This window comes from Carettochelys insculpta, chromosome 3, assembly GCF_033958435.1.
Source record: "Carettochelys insculpta isolate YL-2023 chromosome 3, ASM3395843v1, whole genome shotgun sequence".
NCBI lineage: Eukaryota > Metazoa > Chordata > Testudines > Carettochelyidae > Carettochelys > Carettochelys insculpta.
In genome coordinates, this window is record NC_134139.1 from 154,259,429 (window position 1) to 154,286,547 (window position 27,119).

Genomic DNA, 27,119 nt, shown 5'->3' on the forward strand with positions numbered 1-27,119 from the left:
TCACATGCATAGACAAAAGCCCCAGGAAGTGCAATTGTTCTCAGTTTAAACAGTTACTTTACTCCCATTGACTCACTTGGGATTCAGGTTACCTCAGAAGATTATCCCCTTCCCTGCACTCATTCGTGATAAATGCTCTGACTCCTTATCACTGTGCAGCTCCGAAAGGAATCTCTGCTCAATGATTTATATGACTGTCTTTTGCAACAAGTATGACTTTTTTGGAAAAGGAATGAAGCATCAGAAAAATCAACAGTGTGCATATTCAAACTCAAATTTAATCTCATGCTTCTCTGTAAGCTAATATAGATCAGCTGCCTTCATGAGCTAGTAGAACAGAACATAACCAGTTTAGATTATTTTGGTAAACCATGGAGCTCTGGGAATCAAGCCTAGTCCCCATGTTGTTTTTACAATTCATCCCCCAGTCAGTCTTTTCTCTTTCAAGGACTCCCTTTTCTCAGCCCCACCCTTCTGAGGTGCATCTACACAGCCCCTCCCTTTCAGAAGGGGTGTGCAAATGCAGCCAATCAGAACTGCAAATGCAGCACAGATTTAAATGTTTCACCTCATTTACATATTCCCACTTGAGCTGGCTTCCAGAAGAGCCATTTCAGGAAGCCAAAGCAGCTTTGTTGGTGGGGTTCCTTCAAAAGGAAACCTCCCTTCAAAAGCATCTTTCTTAATGTTTTTTGCCTGAGCCTAACTACTGCATTGCTTTGATTACAAAACCTAAATGAAGTCTTTCCTTTACTTCAGATTGTTTCCCTTCCTCCTTCTCAGAGCAGTCCTTTAAGTTGTACCATAACTTTGTCGGGTGTGGAAGGATGTGATCAAACTGATTACTTTTCCTAGCCTTGTTTATATCTCTGAAATCTACACAAAACACCTCTTGGAGTACAGATTCATAACCACTGATTATCCCCCACAATAGCTTTTTAGAACTTTTTTGTCACCTCCCAAAATCCCACTTACTGGTTTGTGTCCCATAACATCTGAACTTTATTTCAGTTCCTTTTTCTTTAGCTGTGTTGTTAAAATCCAGAATAGTTAACGAGTAATGTTTTCCTTTGCCCCTAGAAGATGAAAGATGAACTTGCAAAAGGGTGCCTTTTACATATTTTTCTCAGAAAGGCATCATCCTTTTTCTGTGCTCCCCTCCTCCCCAAGAAAACCCATTCCAAGTTGTCACACACTAGACAGTTGTTTTCCAGCCCAATCAATGTAATATGCGTGTCTAGACAGTTGACTCTTTTTGGGGTCGAAGGGAATGGGTTTTTTTTTTTTCTGCTTTCTTGGTTTTGAAAAATGTCATTCACTACATATATGATCATATTATAGATTAAAATAACTAAGCTGAAAACTTTTCACACTTTTTTGTTACTTATTTTTAGGGGAGGAGGTGGTCTCAGTGTCAGTTGTGCTCTGTTCAGTATTGCTGGCAAATACACAGCATGTGTGGGACACAAAAATGAAGGTTGGAATTATGCTATGCATGAGTTTTTATTATGAGATATCATGGTGTGAGGAAGCATATGTTCTCAGACAAAGGGGTCAGCTAAATGATATAGCATGAGACCCTAACAGCAAGCATAAAATTGAAACAGATGGCCTTTAAGAAACTAACATTTCAAACATGTTGAGTGGCTATATTGTGAAAAATCAGCATATTGGATATTCAGATTGGACAAAAATAAGTGTTCTGGCTCAAAATGTTTTTGACAGCAATGTACAAGGAGAGCGCTAACCTTGAGCTAACTTGGAGTTGATAACTGAAGTGCTCAATTCCCACTCAACTCTGCAGTTGGCCACTGCTACTACGTGTCCTCCATTATTTTCTATGAATGATGAACCCAGAGCTGTACACTGAAATAAACTATCTAGAGTAGTATCAGAGAGGTAGCTGTGTTAGTCTGTAGCTTTGAGAGCAGCAAGTCTTGTGGCACCTTATAGACTAACAGGTATTAGCTGTCAACTGCATATGTGCTATTTTACTCAATTTACAGGCAGAATATCTACCACATTGGAAACTGATAGTGTAAAAGTATATATATATATATATGAAAAATTGATCAGGGAGAATTTTTTTGTTGTGTATACATATAAAAAAAAATCAGTTTTGCTGCAGGAGACTTTTCAAGGGTAAATTGATTTCCCCATAAAGTATTTCTTTTAAGGGCCTGTCACTTCAGAAGTTGTAATGACTAATTAAAAATTAAATGAACTTTTTTCTTGTTTCAGTGCCTTTGTTCCATTAGAGGTTCCCCAGGGGAGAAATTCCACTGAGTGGGAGAAAGTGAAATTACTGTTTGAGGAACTTGGAAGCAGTCGTAAGTTTGAAACTCAGAATTCTTGAAACTTAACATGAAACAGCTAATTTTGAAAAGGAAGTATAATTTTTTTACCCTTAACTGTTGTATCTGTAGACATACTTGATACCCATGTGTAGAGCCAAATGTTTTCTTTTTACTAAGAGAGGGGAAAAAAAAAGTATAATTTAAGATTTTAAAAACACTCAATGTCTATGAATATATATATAGTCTTAACATACAGAATTATAACCAAATACTTGAAAAATCTTGCACTGTTAGTGGTTGGAAATGGCATTCTTTACATCATTTGCATAGTTTTTTTCAGTAAACAATATCACATGATTTTTGCAGTAAAGGGAGGTGATATCAAATTTGTTGCAAAGGGAGCAGATGTACTATCTTACATGGGGAAAAAAAAAATCCATAGTGTAAAAGGCTGCTTGTGTTGTCCCTTCCACTGGAGGAGACAGTCAAGTGGTGCTGAGGAGGAGAAGCAGCATGAGTTTGTATGAAGCATGGGAGACTATTGTTTTTGGAGAGGCTTCCCTTCAATTTTGGAAGGTTAATTGTGGTGGATGCTCTATAATCAGTGAAATTTAAGTACAACTAGTAATGACCTTTACACCTAAGATCAAGGGTTGGTTCTTCTGCAATTTATTTTTTTTGTCTCACTGTTCTAGTGATTAGTGATATAAGGAAAACTTAAAATGGAATGGGATTGAAGATCGCTAAAATCAGTGCCTAACATAGCTAATAAATCGGCATAGTTGCGGTGGTTACTGGGGGGAGGGAATAATTAGGCCACTCAAAATGGAGTTGTCTGCCTTTTTAAGGAGAAGTTTTATGCATTTGAAAATACAGTGAAGACTTCTGTCCAGTACTAACAGATATGACAGGTGATGTTACTGAGGTTCTTAACTCAAAGATCTTGGTAACTTTTTGTTCCGGATGTTGTCAGGAAATAAATCATTCAGGACATGGCTGTCCAACCAATACTGTCATGTAACAATACTTAGTTTCAGGTACTTGCACACGTTGGCAACAGGTTACGAAAAACACCCCCAGATATCCCAAATGTATATTTACCATGGGCCTTGAGGAGGTTTCAGGGGATTGTTGGCCAGCCATCTTCAAGGGAACTTCAGAGGTTCCAAAAATTCAGATGTCCATGGCACTCAGATTACTTCCTCTTTTTATATCTAACTAGTTAATATTGCATAGCTTGCTCATAATAAAACTGCTGAGTAGAAGCACAGTGAAGGGTGGAGATCTCCTACCTGTCAGGTGAGCAGTTTTCTGTAAGTGAGGCGGCAGAATTTTCCATCCATTAACATTGTATAGCAATACTCAACAAGGGTCTGCAACCAAAATAGCAAGATGACCCATTTTTTCAAATTTGGTTACAAAAGCAATACTTCAAGGGTAGCAATGCACATGAATACGAGACAGTCATTAATAAATAATGCGAAACCATACTTTTTGTAACCCCTATTTTAAGAACAGCACCCACACAATGACTTGTACCAGTTAGAAATTAAAACAAAAAGCAGTCAAGTAGCACTTAAAGACTAACAATTTATTAGGTGAGCTTTCATGGGACAGACCCAATTCTTCAGACCATAGCCATACCAGAACAGACTCAATATTTAAGGCATAGAGAAACAAAAACAGTAATCAAAGTTGACAAATCAGAAAAAAATTATCAAGTGAGCAAATCAGAGCAGAGGGGTGTGTGTGAAGAATTAAACTAAGCCAAGTATGCCAAAGAGCCCCTATAATGTCCCAGAAAATTTGCATCCCGGATCAAACCACGTGTTAATGTGTCGAATTTGAATATGAAAGAGTTCAGCAGCCTCTCTTTATAAAGCAGACTAAACATTCTTCTTCAGTAAGGCACAAACTCTTAAGTCATTAACAGAATGGCCCATTCCATTAAAATGTAGACTAACTGGTTTGTGGATCAGGAATGTTTTGATGTCTGTTTTGTGCCCCTTAGCTCTGTCTGAGAGAGTTTGAAGTCTGTCCAATATACAAAGCATCTGGACATTGTTGGCACATGATGGCATATATGATGTTAGCTGAACATGAAAATGTGGCCGTTATTCACAGAACTAAATTCAGCTGGTTTAACAGTCAGATCCCTCCTGCCACCCTACCAGCCGTTAAACCAACTGAATTTAGTTGTACGGTTTCAGTCTGGCAGGGAAGACTCGCAAATGACTTCTTAAAGAACCACGTGTGGCTCCAGAGTGCAGGTTACTGATCCCTGGCAATAATTAACATGCCAGACTTTTTTCAAAACCACATGCTTGGGGGGAAAAAAGTCAAGTAAGGAGGGCAGAGAGCCATGTTTACTCTGAAAGTTCACTCATTTCACCCCCTTACCTTGTCTTCTAGTTATACTAAGGTTTCAGAAAAGCCTCCCTTTACCTGCTTTCGCCAATAAGCATAACTATCAGCGTTCCAGATGCTGGCAGTAGTTTGAAAAATGCTGTTAGCCTCTGAAGTATCAATCTTTTTCTACTGCACTAAATGTCTTTTACTAGCGTGGATTTGCAAGTTATCACCACTAAATGTGTATAATGAGCCTAAAAATTCCTCAGTATTTGAGATGAATTTTGGCTTCATAGATGTTTTGCCATCACCTTCAACTATTACTTGAGTGAGGCCAGGATTTCATCCACTCTGTCATGGGCAAACTGAATTAAGCTATGGTATCCTTTTATCTCCAAACAAAAAATACCTGTACTGACCACAAGAAACATGTACCTTTTTTTAAGAAGTAGTGGAAAAAAATGCACATTTTATGCTAATTCTAATTAGTAAATGTCCGAAGAAACCTCTACCTAGGTATGCTCAACTGGAATATGAATGCTTTTGTCCACAGTAAACTATTATGGAGTACACAGGCACTTAAAGTGAACTGTATCACACTAGAGTGCTAAAAACTGTGCAGGAAGATATATAGATTATGGTGTCTAAAACATAGTTCAAACGAGGCTGAAGAGAGAACCCCCTGTAGCTTATGTTGTAGTCTGTTTAATCATAGAATCCTAGAATACTAGGACTGGAAGGGACCTTGAGAGGCCATTGAGTCCAGCCCCCTGCCTGAATGGCAGGACCAAGTGCGGTCTAAACCATCCCTGATAGACATCTTATCTAATCTGTTCTTAAATATCTCCAGTGCTGGAGATTCCATAACCTCCCTTGGCAACTTATTCCACTGTTTGAACACCCTGACAGTTAAGAACTTTCCCTAATGTCCAACCTAAACCTCCATTGCTGCAGTTTAAGTCCATTGCCTCTTGTTCTATCCTCAGAGGCCAAAAAGAACAAGTTTTCTCCCTCCTCTTTGACACCCTTTTAGATACCTGAAAACTGCTATCATGTTGCCCCCTCAATCTTGTCTTTTCCAAACTAAACAAGCCCAGTTCTTTCAGCCTTTCTTCATAGGTCACATTCTCTAGACCTTCTGGCTCTTTTCTGGACCCTCTCTAATTTCTCCACATCTTTCTTGAACTGTGGTGCCCAGTACTGGACACAATACTCCGGCTGAGGCCTAACCAGTGCAGAGTAGAGCGGAAGAATGACTTATTGTGTCTTGTTCACAACACACCTGTTAATGTATCCCAGAATCATGTTTGCTTTTTTTGCAACAGCATCATTCGTCAATGATCTAGAGAAAGGGGTAAGCAGTGAGGTGGCAAAGTTTGCAGATGACGCCAAACTGTTCAGGATAGTCAAAACCAAAGCAGACTGTGAAGAACTTCAAAAAGCTCTCAGTAAACTGAGGGATTGGGCAGCAAAATGGCAAATGAAATTTAATGTGGGTAAGTGTAAGGTAATGCACATTGGGGAAAAATAACCCCAATTATACATACAATGTGATGGGGGCAAATTTAGCTACAACGTATCAGGAAAGGGATCTTGGAATTATAGTGGATAATTCTCTGAAAATATCCATGCAGTGTACAGCAGCAATCAGTAAAGCAAATAGGATGTTAGGAATAATCAAAAAAGGGATAGAGAATAAGACAAAGAATATCTTACTTCCCCTATATAAAACTATGGTATGCCCACATCTTGAGTACTGCATGCAGATGTGGTCTCCTCACCTCAGAAAAAAGTATATTGGCATTAGAAAGGGTTCAGAAAAGGGTAACTAAAATGATCAAGGGCTTGGAACGGGTCCCATATGAGGAGAGGCTAGAGAGACTGGGACTTTTCAGTCTAGAAAAGAGGAGACTGAGGAGCGATGTGATAGAGGTATATAAAATCACGAATGGTGTGGAGAAAGTGAATACAGAAAAGTTATTTACTTCTTCCCATAATACAAGAACTAGAGGACACCAAATGAAATTAATGGGTAGCAGGTTCAAAACTAATAAAAGAGAGCTTTTCGTCACACAGCACACAGTCAACCTGTGGAACTCTTTACCAGAGGATGCTGTGAAGGCCAGGAGTCTAACAGAGTTTAAAACAGAGCTCGATAAATATTTGGAGGCTAGGTCCATAGATGGCTATTAGCAAGGGGTAAGGTATGGTGCCTAGCCTTTTGTTGAAGGCAGGAGATGGATGGCAGGAGATAAATCACTTGATCCTTGTTTTCAGTTCACCTCCTCTGGGGCACCAGACATTGGCTACTGTCAGCAGACAGGATACTGGGCTAGATGGGTCTTTGGTCTGACCCAGTATGGCTGTTCTTATGTTCTTATCACACTGACTTATATTTGGCTTGTGGTCCACTATAATCCCTAGATCCCTTTCTGCTGTAGTCATTCCTAGACAGTCTCTCCCCATTCTGTATGTGTGAAACTGATTGTTCCTTCACAAGTGGAGCACTTTGCATTTGTCCTTATTAAACTTCATCCTGTTTACCTCAGACAGGTTCTCCAATTTATCCAGATCATTTTGAATTATGACCCTATCCTCCAAAGCAGGTGTGACCCCTCCCAGCTTGGTATAATCTGTAAACATAATAAGCATACTTTCTATACCAATATCTAAACTGTTGATGAAGATATTGAAGAGAACCCATCCTAACACAGGCCCCTGTGGAACCCCACTTGTTATACTTTTCCAGCAGGATTGAAAACCATTTAAGAATTACTCTGAGTGCGGTTATCCAGCCAGTTATACACCCACCTTATAGTAGCACCATCTAAATTGTATTTGCCTAGTTTTTTGATAAGAATATCATGTGAGACCATGTCAAATGCTTTACGAAAGTCTAGGTATACCACATCTACTGCTTCTCCCCTATCCACAAGGCTTGTTATCCTATCAAAGACAGCTATCAGATTAGTTTGACGTGATTTGTTCTTTACAAATTCATGCTGGCTGTTCCCTATCACCTTACCACCTTCCAAGTGCTTGCAGATAATTTCTTTAATTAGTTTAGTTTGTTTCCAGCTATTTAAACCTAGTCTCCAGCACTGCCCTCCCTCCCGCCCCCCACCCATAGAATTTCTCCATATAGATGTATAAAAGAAAGCATGTGGGAAAGTTTTTGGGCATGCTTTTTTGGCTTCTAGAATAGTAAGATGTAAAGAGGCTTTCTGTAGTCTACAATAGAATATTGCTTTTGATTTTACCAGAATATAGTGAAGAAACACAAACTTAAGACAAACATAGAGACAAACTTAAGTCTGGGGATTAGTTTGCTTGTAAATATGGGGCTATGATGACTGAAACTGCAAAAATGTATCCTGTACTCCATAATACAAGAACAAGGACGTGTGCTGCTTAAGCACATTTAAAACAAAAATCTTCAAATGATAGGAGTCAATTTACTAAACTTTTTGGCAGTAAAACCCATGCAAAAGACCATTGGGTATTGGAAGATTGCACATATGAACAAATACTTGTCTGCTAAGGCTACCATGTGGCCAACCACCACACTCAAAATAGCAGGGCAAGGGTTACCTGAAGTTTGAAATAAGCACCTTCTTTTCATGATGCGACTAGTGTCTGGGTAGTCGCATTCACAAATGCAGATTCAGGTATGAAGCTATGTCTACATTAGAGGGTTTTGTCGACAAACTGGGGAGCATCCAGATTGGCAAAGCATTCTGTGGACAGTAAACCAGCAGAATGCAGCAGTTTTGTCGACCAGTCTTATTTTGCTTCCCATGAGGCATAATGCTTATGTCAACAAAGTTGTCTGGATGTTTTGGGTGGCCCTCTGTCAACTGAAGAGGCCTCCCAGGGCACTGTGCGGGTGCCCCAGGGAACACCCTGTCCACAGTAATCAGTACTCTATGGTTCCTGTTGCCCCTCTTAAAGCTACAGGGAGCTCAGGAACCCTGCAGCAGGAAGCTGAAAGGGAGGAAGTAGCAGAAGGACCATCCGCCCTTCCCCATGCTCACAGCCACTCCTTTGCATCAAGCCATTACAGATGGCTGACAGCCAGGTACCACTGAGGTCTCTTGAGGGCCCTGGGGTCCAGCTGGAGGGTTGCACAAGCCACTCTGGGGCATCGAGTGTCTGGGCTTGCACTGCAGGAGCCTGTTGGGTCTGTGGAGCTAGGAGAAGACCCTCTTGGACCCCAAGGCCAAGTGCTGCAATGCACCTGCCTATGCCTGGATGACCACCACACTCTGAGCCCCAACCCTCTTCCAAAGCTGGAGGTGGATACAGCCTCTGAGATGAGCAGCAGCACACTGCTGATGGTGTTGGAGTTGGTCCCCTCCAGCCAGGCCACCTCCAGGGCATCTTTGGAACTGGGCAAGGGTCCCTCTGGTAAGTAGCCTGCGCATCACGCACTTCAAGGCATGGGAGGCGGGCACAGACAGGGCATGCTATGAGGGTTGCCCAGGCAGCTCAGGTGCGTGCTTCAGTCTCAGCTTGTGGAAGCATGTGCAAAGTAGTGTGTGCCACCCAGATCCAGCAGGCAGCCCCCGAGCATGGGCACCAGCCTGCTGCCAGCCTCACCAGAGGCCGGATGAGCCCTGGGGAGGGGTCCCTGCTTGCACTTGCCATGGCTAGAAGTGGGATAGCCAGAAGGGCAACAGCCAGATTCCAGACACCAAGGAGTGTGGCTCCTGGCATGTGGATATGCCTGCTGGCAAGGCAGCTCCCCTTCCTGTGAGCTGCAAGTGTGTCTTGGGACCCCTTGGAGGGAGGGGCTGCTCCAGGCTCACCACTGCCCATGCGGGGACTCCTCTGTGGGCATACACCTCCCCTCGTCACTAGCCTGTTGCGGGGGTTGAGGCGCTGTGTCTCAGGGCCCCTTATATAGGCCACACATGGCTTTTCTCCTGGGACATTCCCATCCCTTAGCACAGAGGTGGTTGGTGGCTGCACACAGTTGGGGGCAGGGCCTCAGGGGCTGCATTGCATGGACGACTCACCATGTCTCTTCCTTACAGCTGGACCTGCGCCGCCTGTGGGCCAGGCCAGGCCAGCCCCACCTTCCTGCCAGGGCGAGCCAGCACTGCTCGACCCCCAGGGTGGGCCTGCAGCAGGAAGGGCCGTCGCTGGATGCATGAGGACCTCCAGAGGGACCACAATGTGACCTTCTGGAGGATAATAAAGACTATATGGAGATACACATCTCATAGAACAGGAAGGGACCTCAGGAGGTCAGAGTACAGTCCCCCTGCCCTCTTGGCAGGACCAAGCACCATCCTTTCTTAAAAACCTATTTGCCCCATAAGCCAAAACAGAATCTAGCTCCTTCTCCTGTAGCTGTATTTGGTTAGTGGTGCTAATAGGGCTGAGACTTTGTATTGGTAAAGGTGTTTTTGTTAGAAACTAAATTAAGGAAAACTTGGTCTTTGCCCATAAAGGACGGTTGGTTCTGAGTATGTACTCCATGAAGGAAGGTGTGTATTGTCAGTAAGAAGGTGTTACTTTTACAATCTCTTCAGAGTGTTCCTGTGCTGTTGTATTATGTCACAGAAGTCTCCAAACCTTCAATGGAATTTCAACTCTTGGCAACAGAATTTTTCTGTTAGATGATTGCTTTCTGCCAAACACAAGTGTTACAATACCTAGAATGATAGCTTGCAAACTAAGGAGCATGGAGTTCTAAAAGTGCTACTAGCAGTTGTCAAGTATTTTTTTAGGGTTTATATTACACTGAAATAAAATGCATCAATCACCATTCTAATGCTAGTGTTCAGATCTGAGTGATGGAGAATAGCAAATAAACATTGTGTGTTAGACAGAAAGGGAGCCATAATACTTGGTGTAACTTTTTAATAGTAAGAAAATTATCTGTTGCTGACAACAAATACATTTAAACAAGACTTCAATGTTTAAGTGTGTAGCTGTTACTAGTATAAAAACTGGTTTATCTAGAGAACTTCAGATTACATATAATTTTGCTATACCAGAGAGATAAGATTGACAGTGGTTATAGTTTAGCTGGTTGACTGGACGCTTATGATCCTACACTCAGAAGAATAACTTTCATGTAAATTGAACTATATAAGGAGTGGAATACTAAACAATAACTGTTCTTGTTGGCTATTTAAATCAGCACACTTATACTTTTTTGTTTCAGCAAATATTTTGTGGGCACATCAGTTTCCTTAATCTTCTGGTTTAGCGTATCTTGCAGATGAAATGTATTCTTCTTTTTTGTTTTTTTTTTGTGGAATTAATGTAAGGGGCTTATGTAAAAACAAACCTGCAAAAAGAGCAAAATCCCAGAACTGTTATGCAGAGAGGTATCAATGTTAATCTGTATCTTCACAAAACAAAATAGTGGTCCTGTTGCACTTTAAAGGCTACCAAATTTTGGGTGATGAGCTATACCAGATCTGATAAAATGGGTCTGCCCCATGAAAGCTCATCAACTAATAAATTATTTTGTTAGTCTTTAAAGTGCTACATGACTTATTGTTTTATGCAGCTGAAGATAACTTTGATAATTGTGAAACAAACTTTTTTCAAGTGGCAGGAATACTGAATTACAGGGTTTTTTTTTTTGCTGTCTGTGTAAACAGTCATTCTACACCTAGGACAGATGGTGATGGCTGTCTAAATTCTTGTATGTGATAGTGCTAATAAAGCAAAAGCAATATGCTTACTTGAGTGCCATTCAGAAGAGTATATTTAGGGTAGCTGAAGAAAGACTAACAACGTCTAGAGACTATGGAGTCATACACACTTTTTTCAGTTGTGCATTTTCTTTTGCCTTTAGTAGCATGGTTAGTTTTTGAAGGGACGTTTTCGCAGTAAAATGACTGCCATTTGTCACTGAAGAAAAAGAAATGTAGACTTCTGTTCTTGATCTGGTTCAAAATGGTGATTGTATTTTGAAAACAAGAATGTAATGATCAGTACTATGGGCATGGATTTATTGAATTGCTCTTTCCTGGTGTTCAGGAGTATAGGGGTCCTAACTGGTATGCATTGTAAAAGAAAGAAACAAGTAAACTATGGTCCTATGGAAAAGACTAATTCAAACACAGATTTTTCTAACATATATCTCAAATTAAATATGCTTAATGAGGCTTTCTCTAGCCTTCATGAATACAATCTTGTCTCACTTAGCCACTTAAAAAAAAAAAACCAAACACTACATAATTTTGACCATATCACCACTTTGTCCCTCCACTGTCTTCCCCTGTCTAGATCAGTGTTTCTTAAACTTTTTGAGACCACAGGACACCAAACAATATTTAATATGGAACACCTATGAAATTTTCTTCTGGGGCCGGGGGGGGGCGGCGGCGGGTGTGGGGGGAGACAGACCAAAGAAGGTATGGGGGGGAGGCAACACATGCAGGGAAAATAAAATGAAGTAATCAATCAGGTATCATAGCACTGAAGAAGCAACATTGTATTTGGCTTAATAACAAAATGTATACTTTGAATTATTTTTTTCATACACATGCAGCACACCTACAAATTATTCACAGAACACCAGTGTTCTGCAAAACATCGTTTAAGAAACACTGGTCTAGAGCATCAAGGACGATTTGCTACTCTTTACAGGACTTTGTGATTTAATAGCCCTGCTACTTTTACAGTGTGACACTTTTACCCCCCATATCCACTTTTCCACTAATGCTTGACTTTATCACTCATTTGTTTAAACTTTCAAATTGGACACACTTTCACACATTTTATGTATTTTTTTTATATGGTTTACTTGGATTGCCATGCCTGTGTGTTAGGGTTTTTTTAAATTACCAACTTAAGTATGTTTTAACTAATTGTTGTGGTTGATTTACAGTATTAGCCAAATCTAATTTAACTAAGGGTTAGCACTTATTTTTTTAATATTAGGAAAGCAAACTACTCTCCATTAAGAGGCATGTCTTGAGTGTGTGTGTGTATTTTCATCAGGCTTTTCCCTACTTTTCTGTTACAGATGGTTTGGCTGCCCTGTCGTTTTCCATTAGTTCCTTGACCTTGATTGGAATGTTGGCAGCTGTCATGTATACTGTAAGTCTCCATTTCCTACACACACCTTTTTAAATTTTACTTCGTATTGTTATTTTTTTACTGACTTGCAGTTCTCACAATGAATAGTTAGTCGAAAACATTTTCATGTTAAAGGCAAAGCTAGAAGATGCTAAGGGGAATAAGGTCTATTTTATCATCTAGTTTTTCAATGTTCTAATTCACAGAAGTACAATTATCAGATGACATACTTATCTTTGTCTGACATTCAGCTTATCTGTCTAAGTGCTTGTAATATATCTTAAGTCTTTCTTTGTAACATTCATACTAAGTTGTGTGGAAAGAGTTCCTGTTAGAGGGAGACCCAAAGATAGGTTACGGAAAATCAAAATAACCTTCTCAATTTTATATGTGCAGGCCACTAACTGGTCTCTTCTCAGTAGACTCATTTCTGGGCCTTTTTTCTCCTCCTTTCTTTTCCACTACATGTGAAAGGATGCAAAGGAGAAGAACAGAATATTAGAAAATAGTTTCTCAACCTTTTGGGGAAAAAAAAGTATTTCGAGACTTCTCTCGTCTATCCTTAAGGTTATGCATATCACCGGTTGAGAAACATGGTCCTAAGGTAATCTGAGGTCTTGAAACAAGTGCTATTCAACCTTTCCAGATTACTGTAACCTTTTTAGGAGTCAGATTTGTTTTGCATACTACCAAGTTACACCACTTAAACTACTGACCTACAAAAACATGCAAAAGTGCCACAGAAGACTACTGCTGAAAGCTTGCAGCTTGGGGCCAGGTGAGAAGTGCCTGTCAAAGGTTGCTGCAGCAGATACAGTTGTGGGGAAGAGGTGCATGTCTCTTGCTTGAGGCTACAGGCACACAAACGGACAAAACTCTGAAATATATTGTAGCTAGGTATCCCTTTCTCCATCCTTAACTCCTGCTGGCCCAATGGGGTTATGCCTGTCCTAGTCCCATTGCTGCCCCCCTGTGGTCATTCTACAATAGAACTGTTCCTCCTACGAGAATACCTTTCCTTTTTAGGAAACTTGAATTCCGGGTACAGTAAACTTTTGTATCTGGCAAACCCAGGACCAGGAGGCTACCAGATATTCAAATATTCTGGTTAATTGAGAGTAGCTGCAGGGAGGCACTGGTAGGGGGGCCACTGACCCTGCCTAAGAGTTCAGCTTCACCCAACTGCTGCCCCCATTCACACTTTGGTGGGGACAGAGGGAGCTGTGGGTGGGGCTGTCACCTGTCACATGCAGCATGGGGAGTTCCTGACTGCTGCCCTATAGCCAACTCCCCTGCCTGGACACCAGGGACCTGTAAGTGCCTCAGCACGCTATGAGAGGAGCATCCACAGCACAGTGGGATTTGCCTGGCAGCTCTGAGCGGAAACCTATTAATAGACCCACTCAGCCTGTGGGAGCTCATGCAGCTCCCCAGGACTGTCTGGAGGGGGGAAAAAGATGGGAAGATGATCATGGCTAAGTGTTTGCTGACATTATACCAGTTATCTGAGAGTTCTGGTTGATCAAATACTGGTTGAGCAAGAATTTTGTATACGTCCCATTGTCCTGGAACAACCAAACCCTTGCTTTTGCTTTGAGTTATGATTGTTTAGCAGCTCTTGAAGAGACTCTCAGATGGCTGGACAGACACACAATTTCTAAAATATATGGTAGATAAATTCTTTGGTTTACACTTCCAACTATAGCAGCAACAAAGGGTCCTGTGGCACCTTATAGACTAACAGAAAAGTTTAGAGCATGAGCATAAACTTTTCTGTTAGTCTATAAGGTGCCACAGGACCCTTCGTTGCTGCTACAGATCCAGACTAACATGGCTACCCCTCTGATACTTGACTTCCAACTGTGAGTTCAAACATTTGAGAAGACTTTTTTGCTTCCTTTCCTTCAATCTGCAGTGTGTTTATGGAGAAGTTGCTGATGATATTGCAGTACATGTATTAAAGGTACATACCCAGGGTTATTGTAGCAGGTCCGTTTTTAAGTATTGCACTCTTAAACTTTGATTGCAGTCCTTTCTTGAGAGGACACAACAATGTTGAGTGCATTCTGTAACTAATTTGTTAAATACAGCCTTTTTATCTATTGAAATAGTGTTAATTCCTCTAGATCATCAGCGATTAGTGCAGACAGGGAAACTCATCCGTTTATGAAAATAAAATTGCTATAATAAACTTGTCTCAAAAGAAGTCCTCATGTATTGCTGCATCGCAAACCTAGGTTTAAATTAATTATAATTAAGCTCTTAATCTTTGGAATTAAGTTGGTAATTGTTTATGTAGTGTCACCAAGACAATTTGAGAGATGTCTTTACAGTTCTCATTCCTTTTTCTGTTACATTAATCCGAGGTGTCAGTCTATTTTTACTGATGGTGTGTTCATGAAAGTCTTTTTCTAAACCTGAAACTGCATCAGAACCTCAAACTAGATACATTTATACAACCAAACTACAAAGCTTATCAATTGCTTACAAAGAAACCTCCAATGTTTGTACATACTGTGGTAACAGTCTGGCTTTCTATTAGATCAGTTTTTGTCCCCCCAACGACCTCCTTCCTCCCCAACGTTTTTCTTTGATTATTTCTTGTGTTGCTGCTACAAGGTGAGCTGTGCTTTGACTCCCTTTTTGTCCCTCTGAGCTTACCCCTTAGGTGAGGACAGGTTTTCTACCTTCTCCACATTGAGTACAGCTGAGCACTTCATTTGATCATGGATTAGATTTCTAGGCTGCAGACCCCTGGTATGTTTAATAGGTGCAGTTGGTTTAGATGCCCATGAGTCTTTACAACCTGAGACAGTGTCTGAGGAGCTTATTCAAAACAAAGCATTATTTAGTCCTTCACCCAAAGGCAAATACCACACAGAGCAAAAGGCAAAAAAGGCAAGACTGTTGCAAGTTACCTACCTTAATGGTAACAGAGAGGTAGCCATGTTAGTCTGTATTCTAACAAAACGGCAGAAATGTAGCACTTCAAAGACTAACAAAATGATTTATTCAGTGATGAGCTTTCATGGGAGAGACCCACTTCCTTAGATCAGTAACATTTTCAGTACAGACTGATCACTGTACCTACAGATGTCAGTCTGTTCATCTTAATATGTTCTTGTAAGTTTGAGTTCCTCTCCATTCCATCACTGAGCTTGGTGAAGCAGACTGTCCTATTGCAGTTTCTGCTTCTCCCTGCGTATTGGTGAGCAGGCTGACCAGCCATTTGCTCTCTCTTCCTGTGTATAGTAGCATCTTTGTTTTCTGCTATACAATTTGTTCATAAGTTTGGAAGGGAAGAGTACCTGCCACGTAATATATTCAGCAGATAGGAATAAGGGCATTTCGAAGCTGGCCGGGTCCTTTCAAAAGGGAGCCCTGTCTGGATGAGCCACGCAGCAGTGAGCCACAGCAATTTTGAAGTGCCTTGGCTGCTGGCATGCTAATGAGGTGTTGAATATGTATTTCAGTACCTCATTAGTAATCTTCAAAATGGCCATTTGCATGACAATTTTGAAGATTTGCGCTAGTGTAGACATAGCCAATGTGCTCCTCAGTTGAGGAGAGCAGTGGTACTTGAATTCTGTGTTTTAGGAACATGACAGCTGTATTGGGTCAACTCAGTGGGCCATTTTTTAAATAAGTCAGTGATAGTTACTATCCTGACTCCCTGGGATAAATGGACATAAATCCTATTTCAGGAATTGGAATACACGTAAACCTCAGAAGGGGAACACTTTAACCTCTCTGGACATTCAGTGAAAGATTTGAAAGTAGCTATTCTACAAAAGGCTTTTACCACAAGATTACAGAGGGAGACATATGAATTGGAATTCATTTGCAATTTTGACACTTTTAAAATTAGGGCTTAGATCTCAGTTCTTGTGCTTTATTTTCCGACTTTTGATGCTGGCAGGAAAGGCTCTTAACTTGCTTCATGTACTGATCCTATTAGTAACAGGTAACCCCCTTTCCCCCCTTCTTCCTCCCTCCCCCTGCCATTATATAAATCCTGGATTCAAATTGTCTTCTCCAAAATCTGAGGAAGTGGGTCTTTCTCATAAAAGTTCATTACCTAATAAATTTGTTAGTCTTTAAGGTGCTACAGAACTGCTTCTTGTTTGTGAAGCTGCAGACTAACATAGCTATCTCTCTGAGACTATGTCCTTTAGTTGGTTTCTCTTTATGTAGATTAATTTTTCCTTTGTAGCAACAGCATATGAACAATAGCAGCCCGAGGGTCTTTTAAGGGCTTTTGATCACACAAAAACAAATAGAAAAGCATCCATTCTTCTTTGAGTGGTCCCCATGGGTGCTCCACAGTAGGTGTCAGGCTTGCCACAGAGGGGAGATTTTCCAAGCCATATCTCGTCAGATCACGCATGCGCCGAAGCATGCCGGTCCTTTGCGCGCATTCAGTCACATGCACAATCTGGTCCACGCCAGTTCCTCTCAACCACCAGCAGCCACAGACTGACTTCACTTCAGCTCCAACATCTAAGATAGATAAAACGTTATTTGTTACGATTGCTAGTTCCCTTTTGTTTAAAACTGTTCTCTTAAAAACTTCTTAAAAATTGTTCCTGTATGTAGTTTTACAAAAAAGGAGGGGGGGAAGAAGAGGAGTAGAGAGGGAGAGCAGCTGCCTTTGTAGTCTGCTCATGTTTACAATAGACTGTTGAACCTTGTCTGTTTAGTAGCTGTTAAGTGCCCTCATTAAAGCTACATGTTAAGTACTTTTAACAAGATGATGTCTCCGAAGGGTTTCAAAAAAAATGTGAGCTGTGCCATGAAGCTATGCCTGCCTCCGATGACAACAGCAAATGCATTTGTTGTCTGGGCGAGACCCATGTCCCACAGAAATGTCCTCACTGCTCTACACTGACGGCTAGAGCAAGGAAGGACAGGGAAATGAGATTGAAAAGGATTTTGACAAGGCTCTTTAGCCTGAGCCGTCTGAGATGCCCCAGGTGGAAGGGTCCTCGGGGCCACACAAGCGGAAGGTAGCCTCTTTGACCTCCTCAGCTCAGAAGAGGAATAAAATATCCCCCACGCAATCCTTGTCAGTACTACCTATGAGCAGGATGAGTGAGGCACAACTGGGAAGTGCTTGCTAAGGGCAGTGCAAAAACCAGAGAATGCAAGATAGTGCCTGGGGCTCAAACGGATAAAGAGGCAACACCGAAGATCCCGCAGGTGCTAAAACAGGCACTGAGATTCTCAGAACCGAGAGCATTGGAACTGGGCACACCGGCACGGGGCCTGAAAGTGCCAGAGACCGCCATGCATGTGGAGCCGCAGGCAGAGGCATGAAGTGCAGTGTAGCCAGTACCGATACCCACACCGAGATCTCAGGCACCAGACATAACACCTGCATCCGCACCGACTAAGCAGTTTCATTACGAGACCACCATCTCCACTTCTACGGCCACCTTCTCCCTGGCTTAGGCATCCTTCAGCTGTTGCCTTACATGAGCTACATAGATATCCCTACAGAGCCTCTCCACCTATGTCCACATCATCCAGGAGATCACACTCCTCTCGTCATTACAGATACAGACAACACTCACATTCTAGATTCTCATCAGCAGGTCCATGTCCTTGCTATTAGTCATCCATATCACCACAAAGACTTTCAGCACCACAGCTACTCAAGGTCAAGGGATAGCTCCCCGCACCAATGTTAGTCACGCAGTTTTCACCCCTCTTACAAAGGGGGGACGTGTCTCCCCACCAAGGGTGTGTCCAGAGTTAGCTATCGACCTTCACCTGGAATATTTAGGGGAACGGGCACAGGAAGTGTCCGAGGAACAGATAGAGGCGTATCAGACTGATGCCTCTTCATCCTCCCCAGACGAGGCGGTTGTCCCAGGAGATGCATCTCTTCCAGATGATCTTAAACAATTTCAGGAACTCTTCAAAAGGGTGGCACAGTCCCACGACATACAGGTGGCAGAGGCACAGAAGAAACAGCATAAGCTCCTCAATCTGAGACCACCCATATCATCGATGAGGCCATCATGGAGGCTGCCACAAACATCTGGCAGACCCCAGCTTGTATCCCGCCTACTAGTAAATGGGCGGACAAAAAGTACTTTGTCCCATCGAGGGGAATGGAGTTTTTATTTAGCCACCCCCAACCGAGCTCCCTTGTGGTGGAGTCCTCTCAGAGATCGAAGACCCCTCAATACAAATCCACGGGGTCTGACAAGGACAAAGAAACTGGACTTGCCTGGGAGGAAGGTGTATTCATCCTCTACCCTACTGTTATACATGGCCAACTATGCTGCACATCTATCCAACCATAATTTCGACAGCTATACAAGACTTAGTTCACTCATGAACTTTCTTCCAGATGACAAGAAGCCTGTTCTGAAGGCAGTAGTTCAGGAAGGGTATGCAGCTTCACATACAGGTGCCCAAATTGTATTAGACGTGGCGGACACAGCAGCACGCTGTACGGTCACCACACTGGTGATGCGACGAGTGTCATGGCTCCAGACATCCAGCATCCCTAAAGATCTGCAAACGAAAGTCCAAGACCTTCCCTTTGGTAGTGCAAACCTGTTTGCTGAATCCAGACTGTCCTCCACTCCAGCAAGGACTCGAACTACGCTCAGAATGCTGGTTATGTACACCTCTCTTTACAGGAGGAAGAGCTGCTGACTGCTGGTGTACATGGTACCATTAGATGTGTGCCTAGCAGATTGAAAGACTGCCATCACTAAGTAGTTTTAGATGGTTTGTCAAACTGAAAGACCCATGTCTAGTAAGGTCCCACAGAGATCAGTCCTAGCTGTGGTACTATTCATTATTTAAATTGATTATTTGGAAAATATGCTTTATCTAACCTGTGGGTGACATAAGCTTGGGGATGTTGCAACCACTTTGGAGGACAGTATTAGGGCTATAAAGAGAGGGCCTACTGAACATGACGCTATCATTGTGTTGGTATTGTATTCTGCCTGGCATGTTCTGTCAACGATTTCCCTGCTGTCTGTATTCCGCTTGGTCAGATATGAAAACTGTTGTCTGCACCATGATTGAGGTCTATAGGTGATGGTTTCAGTTTGTGAAATTCTGTTTCCTGAAGGATTTTACAGTTGATATTTGAAGACTAGTTGAACAAATTAAGCTTAGACACTTTCCTTCCATCTCACCATTTATCACACCACCTGAGATATTGAGTATTGACTCAGGAAAGTAGTTAGCATTAAAAAAGGAACATCATAAAAAAAAAAAAAAAAAAAAAGGGTTTTAAAATACTGAACTGAATGAGAGTTAGATTATTTTTTTTTAACTCTTCCAGGGCAACTATATACACCTGTAATATGTGATACTATAGTTATTGGGAACATACCTTTATGAAGCTAGGTGAGACTCTTTAGCTGAAGGAAAAATATTGCTAATCTTGAGTGCTTCCAGTGAGATGCTGATCACTTTAAATTCCTGTTGACAGTATAGAGATGAGAACATCTGGCATCATACAGTTTGGACTTAAAACCTTTTACTAGGCTGTGTTTTCTAGATTTGGCTGAAGCATATGTACACAGGTGTAATTCTACAAGGGCAGTTGTAGAATAGATATTTTATTGTCTGTTTACTGGTACTTCATGTTTATATGGAGCCCACTACAGTGCTAAGTAGGTGCCAATTGAGGAAATTTGCCCCTTAAGCTGGTTCAAGGCAAACTTTGTTCTACCTACATTATCAGCTTAACAGTTGTTACTGAATTCCAGTAATTCCTTACTGTAAAATTAGGCATTTTTCCTTCCTGAAGTGCTTGTCTGCTGCTGTGGTTAGAGCACTTATAAATAAGTGTACACTGGCTATAGTTTGAAGCACCTAACAAACGCATGCTAGTATGGATTCCTACTTATAAACATAATGAATAAAGAAAAAACATTGTTCCTATTAAGTTCATAGCTATCATGTTCTTGGACTTTGTCTTCTGACTGCTGTGTTCACTTCGTCCTAGATCACCATCACTTGCTCCATAGCAAACTCAAGTAGTTTCTCACCTTGTTCGTTTCTTTCTCAGTATCCAAACTTTCCCATGACTCCCAACCTTATTTATCTGTTTCGACCTTCGTATTCTTATCTCCTCCAACGTCTTTGTCAAGTGTTTACAGAATAGCTCAATCTCTTCCTCTGTGCTGTCAGATGTGGGCGCATACACGTGGGTGACTGAGATGTTGAACTATTTCACCTCTAATCTCGCTACCATCATTCTCGCACTCACTGCTTTGTATCCTACAATGCTCCTATAGGTCTTTTGCACTCAATTGGTGTTGCAGACTTTGTTTGTGTGATGTCTGAGCTGGCATCTTTTTTGCACTAGTCGTACTGGCATCAGATTTCATTCATATTGTTTTATGATCAATGCATCGTCACTCATCTGACAAACCCTCCTCCTTTATCCAGTCTTGGGACTGTCATGGAACCTCTAGTGGCTTCATGACTTGTTAGGGCAAATTGTTCTGTAACTATGCCATCTAGGCAAGGTGCTGATGATACTGACAGACTGAGATTTCTGATAGAAGAACATCTAGCAGATGAGCCAGCAGGGTTCAGGAAAGATAGAAGTACCATACAGCAGATATTGACACTCAGATTGATAGAGAGGTTGATGAAAGAAGAACATATGCAACTGAGTGTGGTTTTTTTTTTCCTCCAAAGGCATTTGACAGTATAGGTCAGAAAGTGAGCTGGGCGCCATTGGAGTAGTATGGAGTGGATAGCAGACAAATATAATGGCTGAAGGATATCAGTGACGATGTGGAGGCAGTGGTGAGAATGTGCAGAGGGATGGGAATTTGGTTTAGAATCTGTAGAGGTACAAGACAAGGAGATCTGATATTGCCAAGTATCTTCATTGCACATCTAGAAAGCAATGGACAAGATCAAGCAAGACGTAGAAGGGATATTGGTGCACGGGATGAGAATTAACAACTTGAGGTTTGCATATGATAGTCATTGAGGAAGGTGAAGAGAAACTAGTGAGTGTCGTGGGTGCTAAATGAGAAATGGAAGTGGTATGGACTGACTATGAACATCAATAAAACAATGGTGTTTGGAGGTAAGGAACTAGAAAGGAAGGTCAGAGTAGATGGGATTGAACTAGAGACTGTAGAGAAATTTGCATATCTGGGGAACAACATAACTTGATCTAGACTGTCAGAAGAAAAGTGACTAAATAGCAAGAGTGAGTTTGAAGGTGATAAGATCTGGAAAAGCAAAGTGATTAGCGTAGGAACGAAGCTTGAGTCTTGGAAAAAGTATGTATTCCGCAGAATGTTGTAGTGGATGAGACATGGGTGATAATGAAAGATTTGAGGAGAAGGGTACTGATGATGAAGAGGAGTTTTAGAAAGATCCTGCAAATAGGATGGATGCAGAAAGTCACCAATGAGGAATTATGTAAGAAGATACAGCTGAAAGAGAACTTACTGCAACAGGTTATACAATAGAAGGGATGGGTATTTGGGCATATCTGCAGAATGAACTACTAACAAAAAATCAAGACCCTAGTATTCGGCATAATGGCTGGCTGGAATAGGAGAGGCAGACCCCACAGAGAATGGGTAGATATAGTAGATTAGACAAGCTCTGCACCACAGAAACTAAGCCACTCTGCACTGGACAGAGAAAGATGCAAGGGAATAGTGAGAGGCATCTGACCCTAGTGAGGGGGTTGTTACTGATGATGAATAGCTTTTTTTTTAATGGTACAGAATAGTCGTGAACATTATGTAGAGATTAGTAGGTTTCATTAGCAATATGAGACCCTATTTTTTGTCATTTGTTTAGTGCCTCTTGTTTTACGGATTTTTCTAAAATGCAATTATAAAATTGAAAGGAAAAGTTCATAATAGATGAACAGGTAAGTAAAGAGCAGCAAGGAGGGAAACATTAACTGTGAGATTCCATAAATACTTACGTTGAAAAGTGTTGTTTGCATTGTCCTGGATTGTTTTTTAGAAATCACGTCCCATTTAAAAACAAAGTCCTGTGGCACCTTATAGACTAACAGGTGTTTTGGAGCATAAGCTCTCGTGGGCAAAGACAGACTTCGTCAGATCCAGGAGTAGGGTTCCAGAGGAGGGTCTATAAACTTAAACCCTCCTCTGGAACTCCCACTCATACATCTGACAGAGTGAGTCTTTGCCCATGAGAGCTTATGCTCAAAAATACCTGTTAGTCTATAAGGTGCCACAGGACTTTGTTTTTGAAGATACAGACTAACTCGACTACCCTTCTGATACATCCCATTAAAGTTTGCCTTTTTGAATGGGTTCTTAGTGTTTTAGTTTTGGTATGCTAACTGCAGCGTGCTCAAGCAAGGCTATGACAAGGTAGAAAGGCACTTCACAAAAATCATTTTATGAGTGGTTAGCTGATATCCATGTCTGTGGCTGTGGGTGCTCTGGTTTGGAGTGTAAGGACAGAGTGCATGTGGTACAGTAAAAGCCATGTTATCCATATTTCAAATAACTGGCACTCTCCACAGGCATCTGCTCCACCCCAGCCACATGGCCAGGGACTGCAAAGTGGGGCCAGCGGCCATGGGACTGGCATCTAGCTACCCCACTCAACTATCTGGAAAATGATTATCCAGCAATCTTGGGCTACTGGGTTTGCTGGATAATCAAGCTACTACAGTGGTAATTACCTATGGCCAAAGATGTCTTTTTTTCCCTTTTCCAAATATCATCTTCTGAATTTTTATCAGTACAGATTGCACCTCTCTGGTCCAGCACTCCTAGGACTTGAGCAGTCGCAGATGGGGGATTTTGCTGGATCGGGGTGGTCAGTGTTCTTAGGGTTCACTTCCTGGTCATCAGCCCTAGCCACTTTCCTGACACCACTTGGAGCGCCCTGGGTCCAGGATGCTGGCCTCTAGGTGCCGGCCCACCTATGGGTGCTGATTCCTGACCCCAGCTGTGGTTTCCTTGCTTTGGCAGCGGCAGCCTCACTACTCCCCAGCTGTCTTCCTGGCTGGCTAACTGGCCCCTCCACTGCTCCCTGGCCTGCTTCCTGCTGGTTACCTTGCCAGCCAACCTCACCCAGCTTCTAGCGGACTCTCCAGCCCTGCGGTTCCCTGGCAGGCTTCTAGTCAGCTCCCTAGCCCCATGGCTTCCCAGACCACAGCTCCCTGGAAATAGGTCCATGTTTCTTCTGCCAGGTTGTTTGACATCATATGTATTTGTCATCAAACTAGTGATAAGGCTCATGGGTAAATGAAGACAGCCTTAAAAAAAAAAAAAAAAAAAGTTACATGGTTTCTCAATTCTACAGTATTTTGGGAGATAACTGATGCTAAATCTCATGCTTTCAATTGCTTTTCATTTACCTCCTTACTATGTTTACATGTTTTATTTCTCCATAGCACTTCAAAAGATCAGTTGGAGGTATTTTTATTGCAAGTATAGAATGTAAGCAGCCCAGGTTGTCTTTTATCCTTCAATACATTTAGAAAGGGTAATCTGGTAAATACATGCAATACCAATATTTGTAAAAACTCAGATGTCTTTTTGTTTTTTAGAAAGTATGCGTACAATGAAAGTATATAACAGCTCAAACATTATTGCTTTGTACTTTCTAACAACTGATTTTAAAAAAAGAATATAATCGTTGTTTGTGGATGGCTCTTGAATGTGTTGAATTTTTTTAGATTTCCAGCTTACAAAGAACACTTTCCTCTTAGTTTGTGGATTAATACTGTAGCACATTACCATTTTTTTAAAGTAAAATGCAATAAATTTGAACAAATGGCCCTTGTAGGGCTTGAGAAATTCCATGATCTCAGTGATTTATGCTGACAACTTTAACTGTCTGTAAACATGGAAACTAATAGTAAAATGATAGATTACAATTGGAATGCTTTGTTTGAAGCAGTTTCACAGATGATGTAGTTTGCATCTATGATTTCATTAATGTGCTCCGCATTGAAATGATTTTATATAGCCTCAGGTATTAATACAATAGTTGTCGTCAGCTCTAAGTTGCTGTTTGAATTCAAGGCAGAATAACATATTATTCACACTATGATAGGCCGATTAATTCTGAGTGATATTTGGTGCATCTCATTTAGCATGTCCTTGAAGGAAGAATATAATTGGTTTTGTAACTTTTCCAAAACATTGAATAAGAATTATTTGGTGTTCCTTGCAGCTTTTGTATGTAAATTACAAAATGATTGTTTCTCATGGTCTGAAAGAACAAAATCATTACCAACCCTGAAACAGGTGTCAGGTTTTTTAACTTTTGGTCTACTGATCATTGAAACTTTCTAATAACGCTTTCACGTATCACATTCTTTTTTGTCCAAAGTATGACTTTATTTTCTAGTGCTATGAATCCTGTATTAAACTTTCACCCACTAAGATAAAGCTTTTCCTGAGTTCTTTCTGACTTTGAGAGCACTGGTTCACTTTCAGGTGTTTATTTTCTTTATACAGCTTTTTGGAAAAAACGCTATAAACATTAACATTAAAGATGAGCAGGTGGTTATGAAATACCGTAAAATATTTAAGATAGCACTGTAGTTTTTTGTAAACTAAACTCATAACATTTTTAATTTTGATGAAATGTCACTAATTTGGTTACTTTACAATACAGTCTTGCCCACCTCATGAGGGTAATTCGTTCCTGAAAAACCCCTCTTAGGGCGAATACTTGTAAAATGAAAATGTAATTGCCATTAATTTCAATGGGAAAAAATGTATGCTTTCCTGAGCCCCAAAATTTACACCCACTTATGTTTACCTGGAAGAGGGGCACAGCTGCGCAGAGCAGGTGGTGGCGGCCCCCTAGCTGCCTGGGTAGTGAGCAGCAGGGGCAGGGCCAGGATGGAGTGTGTGCCCAGCAGCCATGTCTCCCAGGAGCACTTGAGAGCAGCCTCTGGCTGCTGCAGTGCTGAGGTGGATGCCAGACCAGCCCCAGGTAAAGGCTGTGCTGGGGGCTCCAGGAAACCACCGCCAGGTGACGAGCGGCGCCCGAGGCACCGCTGTGCAGGGCGGGCAGAGGCGGCCCCCTAGCCACCCGAGGAGCGAGCGGCAGGGGTGGGGCCAGGATAGGCTGACTTCCTCCAGCTGCAGGGTGTCCACATCCCACTGAGGCATTCAAAAACTTGAGTAAATGCCTTGTAAGGTGAAGTAGTGGTCCTTAATCAAGCTGCTCGTAAACTTGAATTCTCATCGCCCGAGTGGACGTATCTCAGGGTATGACTGTACTTAGTTAATGGGTATTGTAGGGCATAGCAGAGATGAGTTTTTTGGATACACAATAACTTGGTCAAAGTTTTTTGTTTCTCTTCTGAAGTTCTCTACTAACAGAATTCACAGCTATGAATGTGTTGCTTCTTTTTTGCAATCTTAGCCTCTCATGCTGTTCAATGTTTCCTTAATGTGGAGGGGAGCTGAAACTATATGAAAACCTGAGGCAACGTAGTAACATATAGTCAAGTCTTCTCTAATAAAATCCAACTTTATTGCCAAGTGCATGAATAGCGTTCTGCCAATGATTTTTTTAAACAATACACAGTTTCTTCTGTGACACACTGAGATTTCCATTCCCTTTGTTCTCTAAGGTGACTTTTTAAAACTCCTGTTTTTAATCTTTTGACATTCTGCAGTTAAAGCTTGGTAGGGTTTACTCATTCATTTCCTCTGGTGCTTCATACTTCTGTTTTAGTGCTGCTTGTTATGATTACTCACTGCTTGAGGAAGAGTAAGAACACACTTGGTGCAGTGTCCCACCCAGTTATCCAGGTCTGTTCCCATCCCATCTGTGCACCTGCCGCTGCACCTACCCTGCTCAGCTAGTCTGGCACCCTTGCTGGGGAGCAGAGTCAAAGTGCAGGGATTTGTTCAGCTCCAGCTGAGGGAAGGGTTCATACTGTACGGGGGTTGCTCTGCTCCACCCACCCACCCGACACTCATGTTGAGATCTGGATATGGGGCTTGTCCTGCTCTGACCATCTGGTGCTCTAGCAGTAGAGCCCAGCTGAAGACTTATTCTGCTCTTCCTGTCCAGTGCTCCTTGTATGGAATGGGGGATTGGATTAGGGGTATGGGGGCTTGCAAGATCCTGTTCCATGCCTCCCCTCCACCCTTCAGCTGAAGTGCTAGAGCAGGCCAAGCCCCCATGGGCCTACCCCACTCCAGCTACTGCCTCAACCTACTGTCACTGCCCAGCCACCCTAAATTGGGGTGTCTCAGTTTGCTTATATCAGGGGTCAGCAACCTTTCCAAGGTGGAGTGCTGAAATTTGACCTTGGTCAGTGCAATGTGTGCGGGCAATACTTTCTGAAGTCCCTAACAGTCCTACTTACAAACAGCTTCATTAATAAATTAAGATGCAGAGCTTTAGCATTTATGTTGTGGTTAGTAGCATTAGCTGGTCTTTTAATCCACAGGCAGC

The 27,119-nt window shown here is 41.8% G+C and overlaps 1 protein-coding gene across 4 annotated transcripts in view; it reads left to right on the forward strand.

Annotated features, from left to right (window-relative positions):
* The window catches only part of LMBRD1 (LMBR1 domain containing 1), a 164,074-nt gene that overhangs the window by 41,129 nt on the left and 95,826 nt on the right, over window positions 1–27,119 (forward strand). For 3 of the 4 annotated variants that reach the window (XM_074991088.1, XM_074991089.1, XM_074991090.1), the window contains 2 exons: window positions 2,242–2,330; window positions 12,640–12,713. In XM_074991088.1, coding sequence (XP_074847189.1) covers window positions 2,242–2,330; window positions 12,640–12,713 — 163 coding nt within the window. The remainder of the gene's footprint in view (window positions 1–2,241; window positions 2,331–12,639; window positions 12,714–27,119) is intronic. The other variant, XM_074991091.1, reaches the window with a different exon arrangement.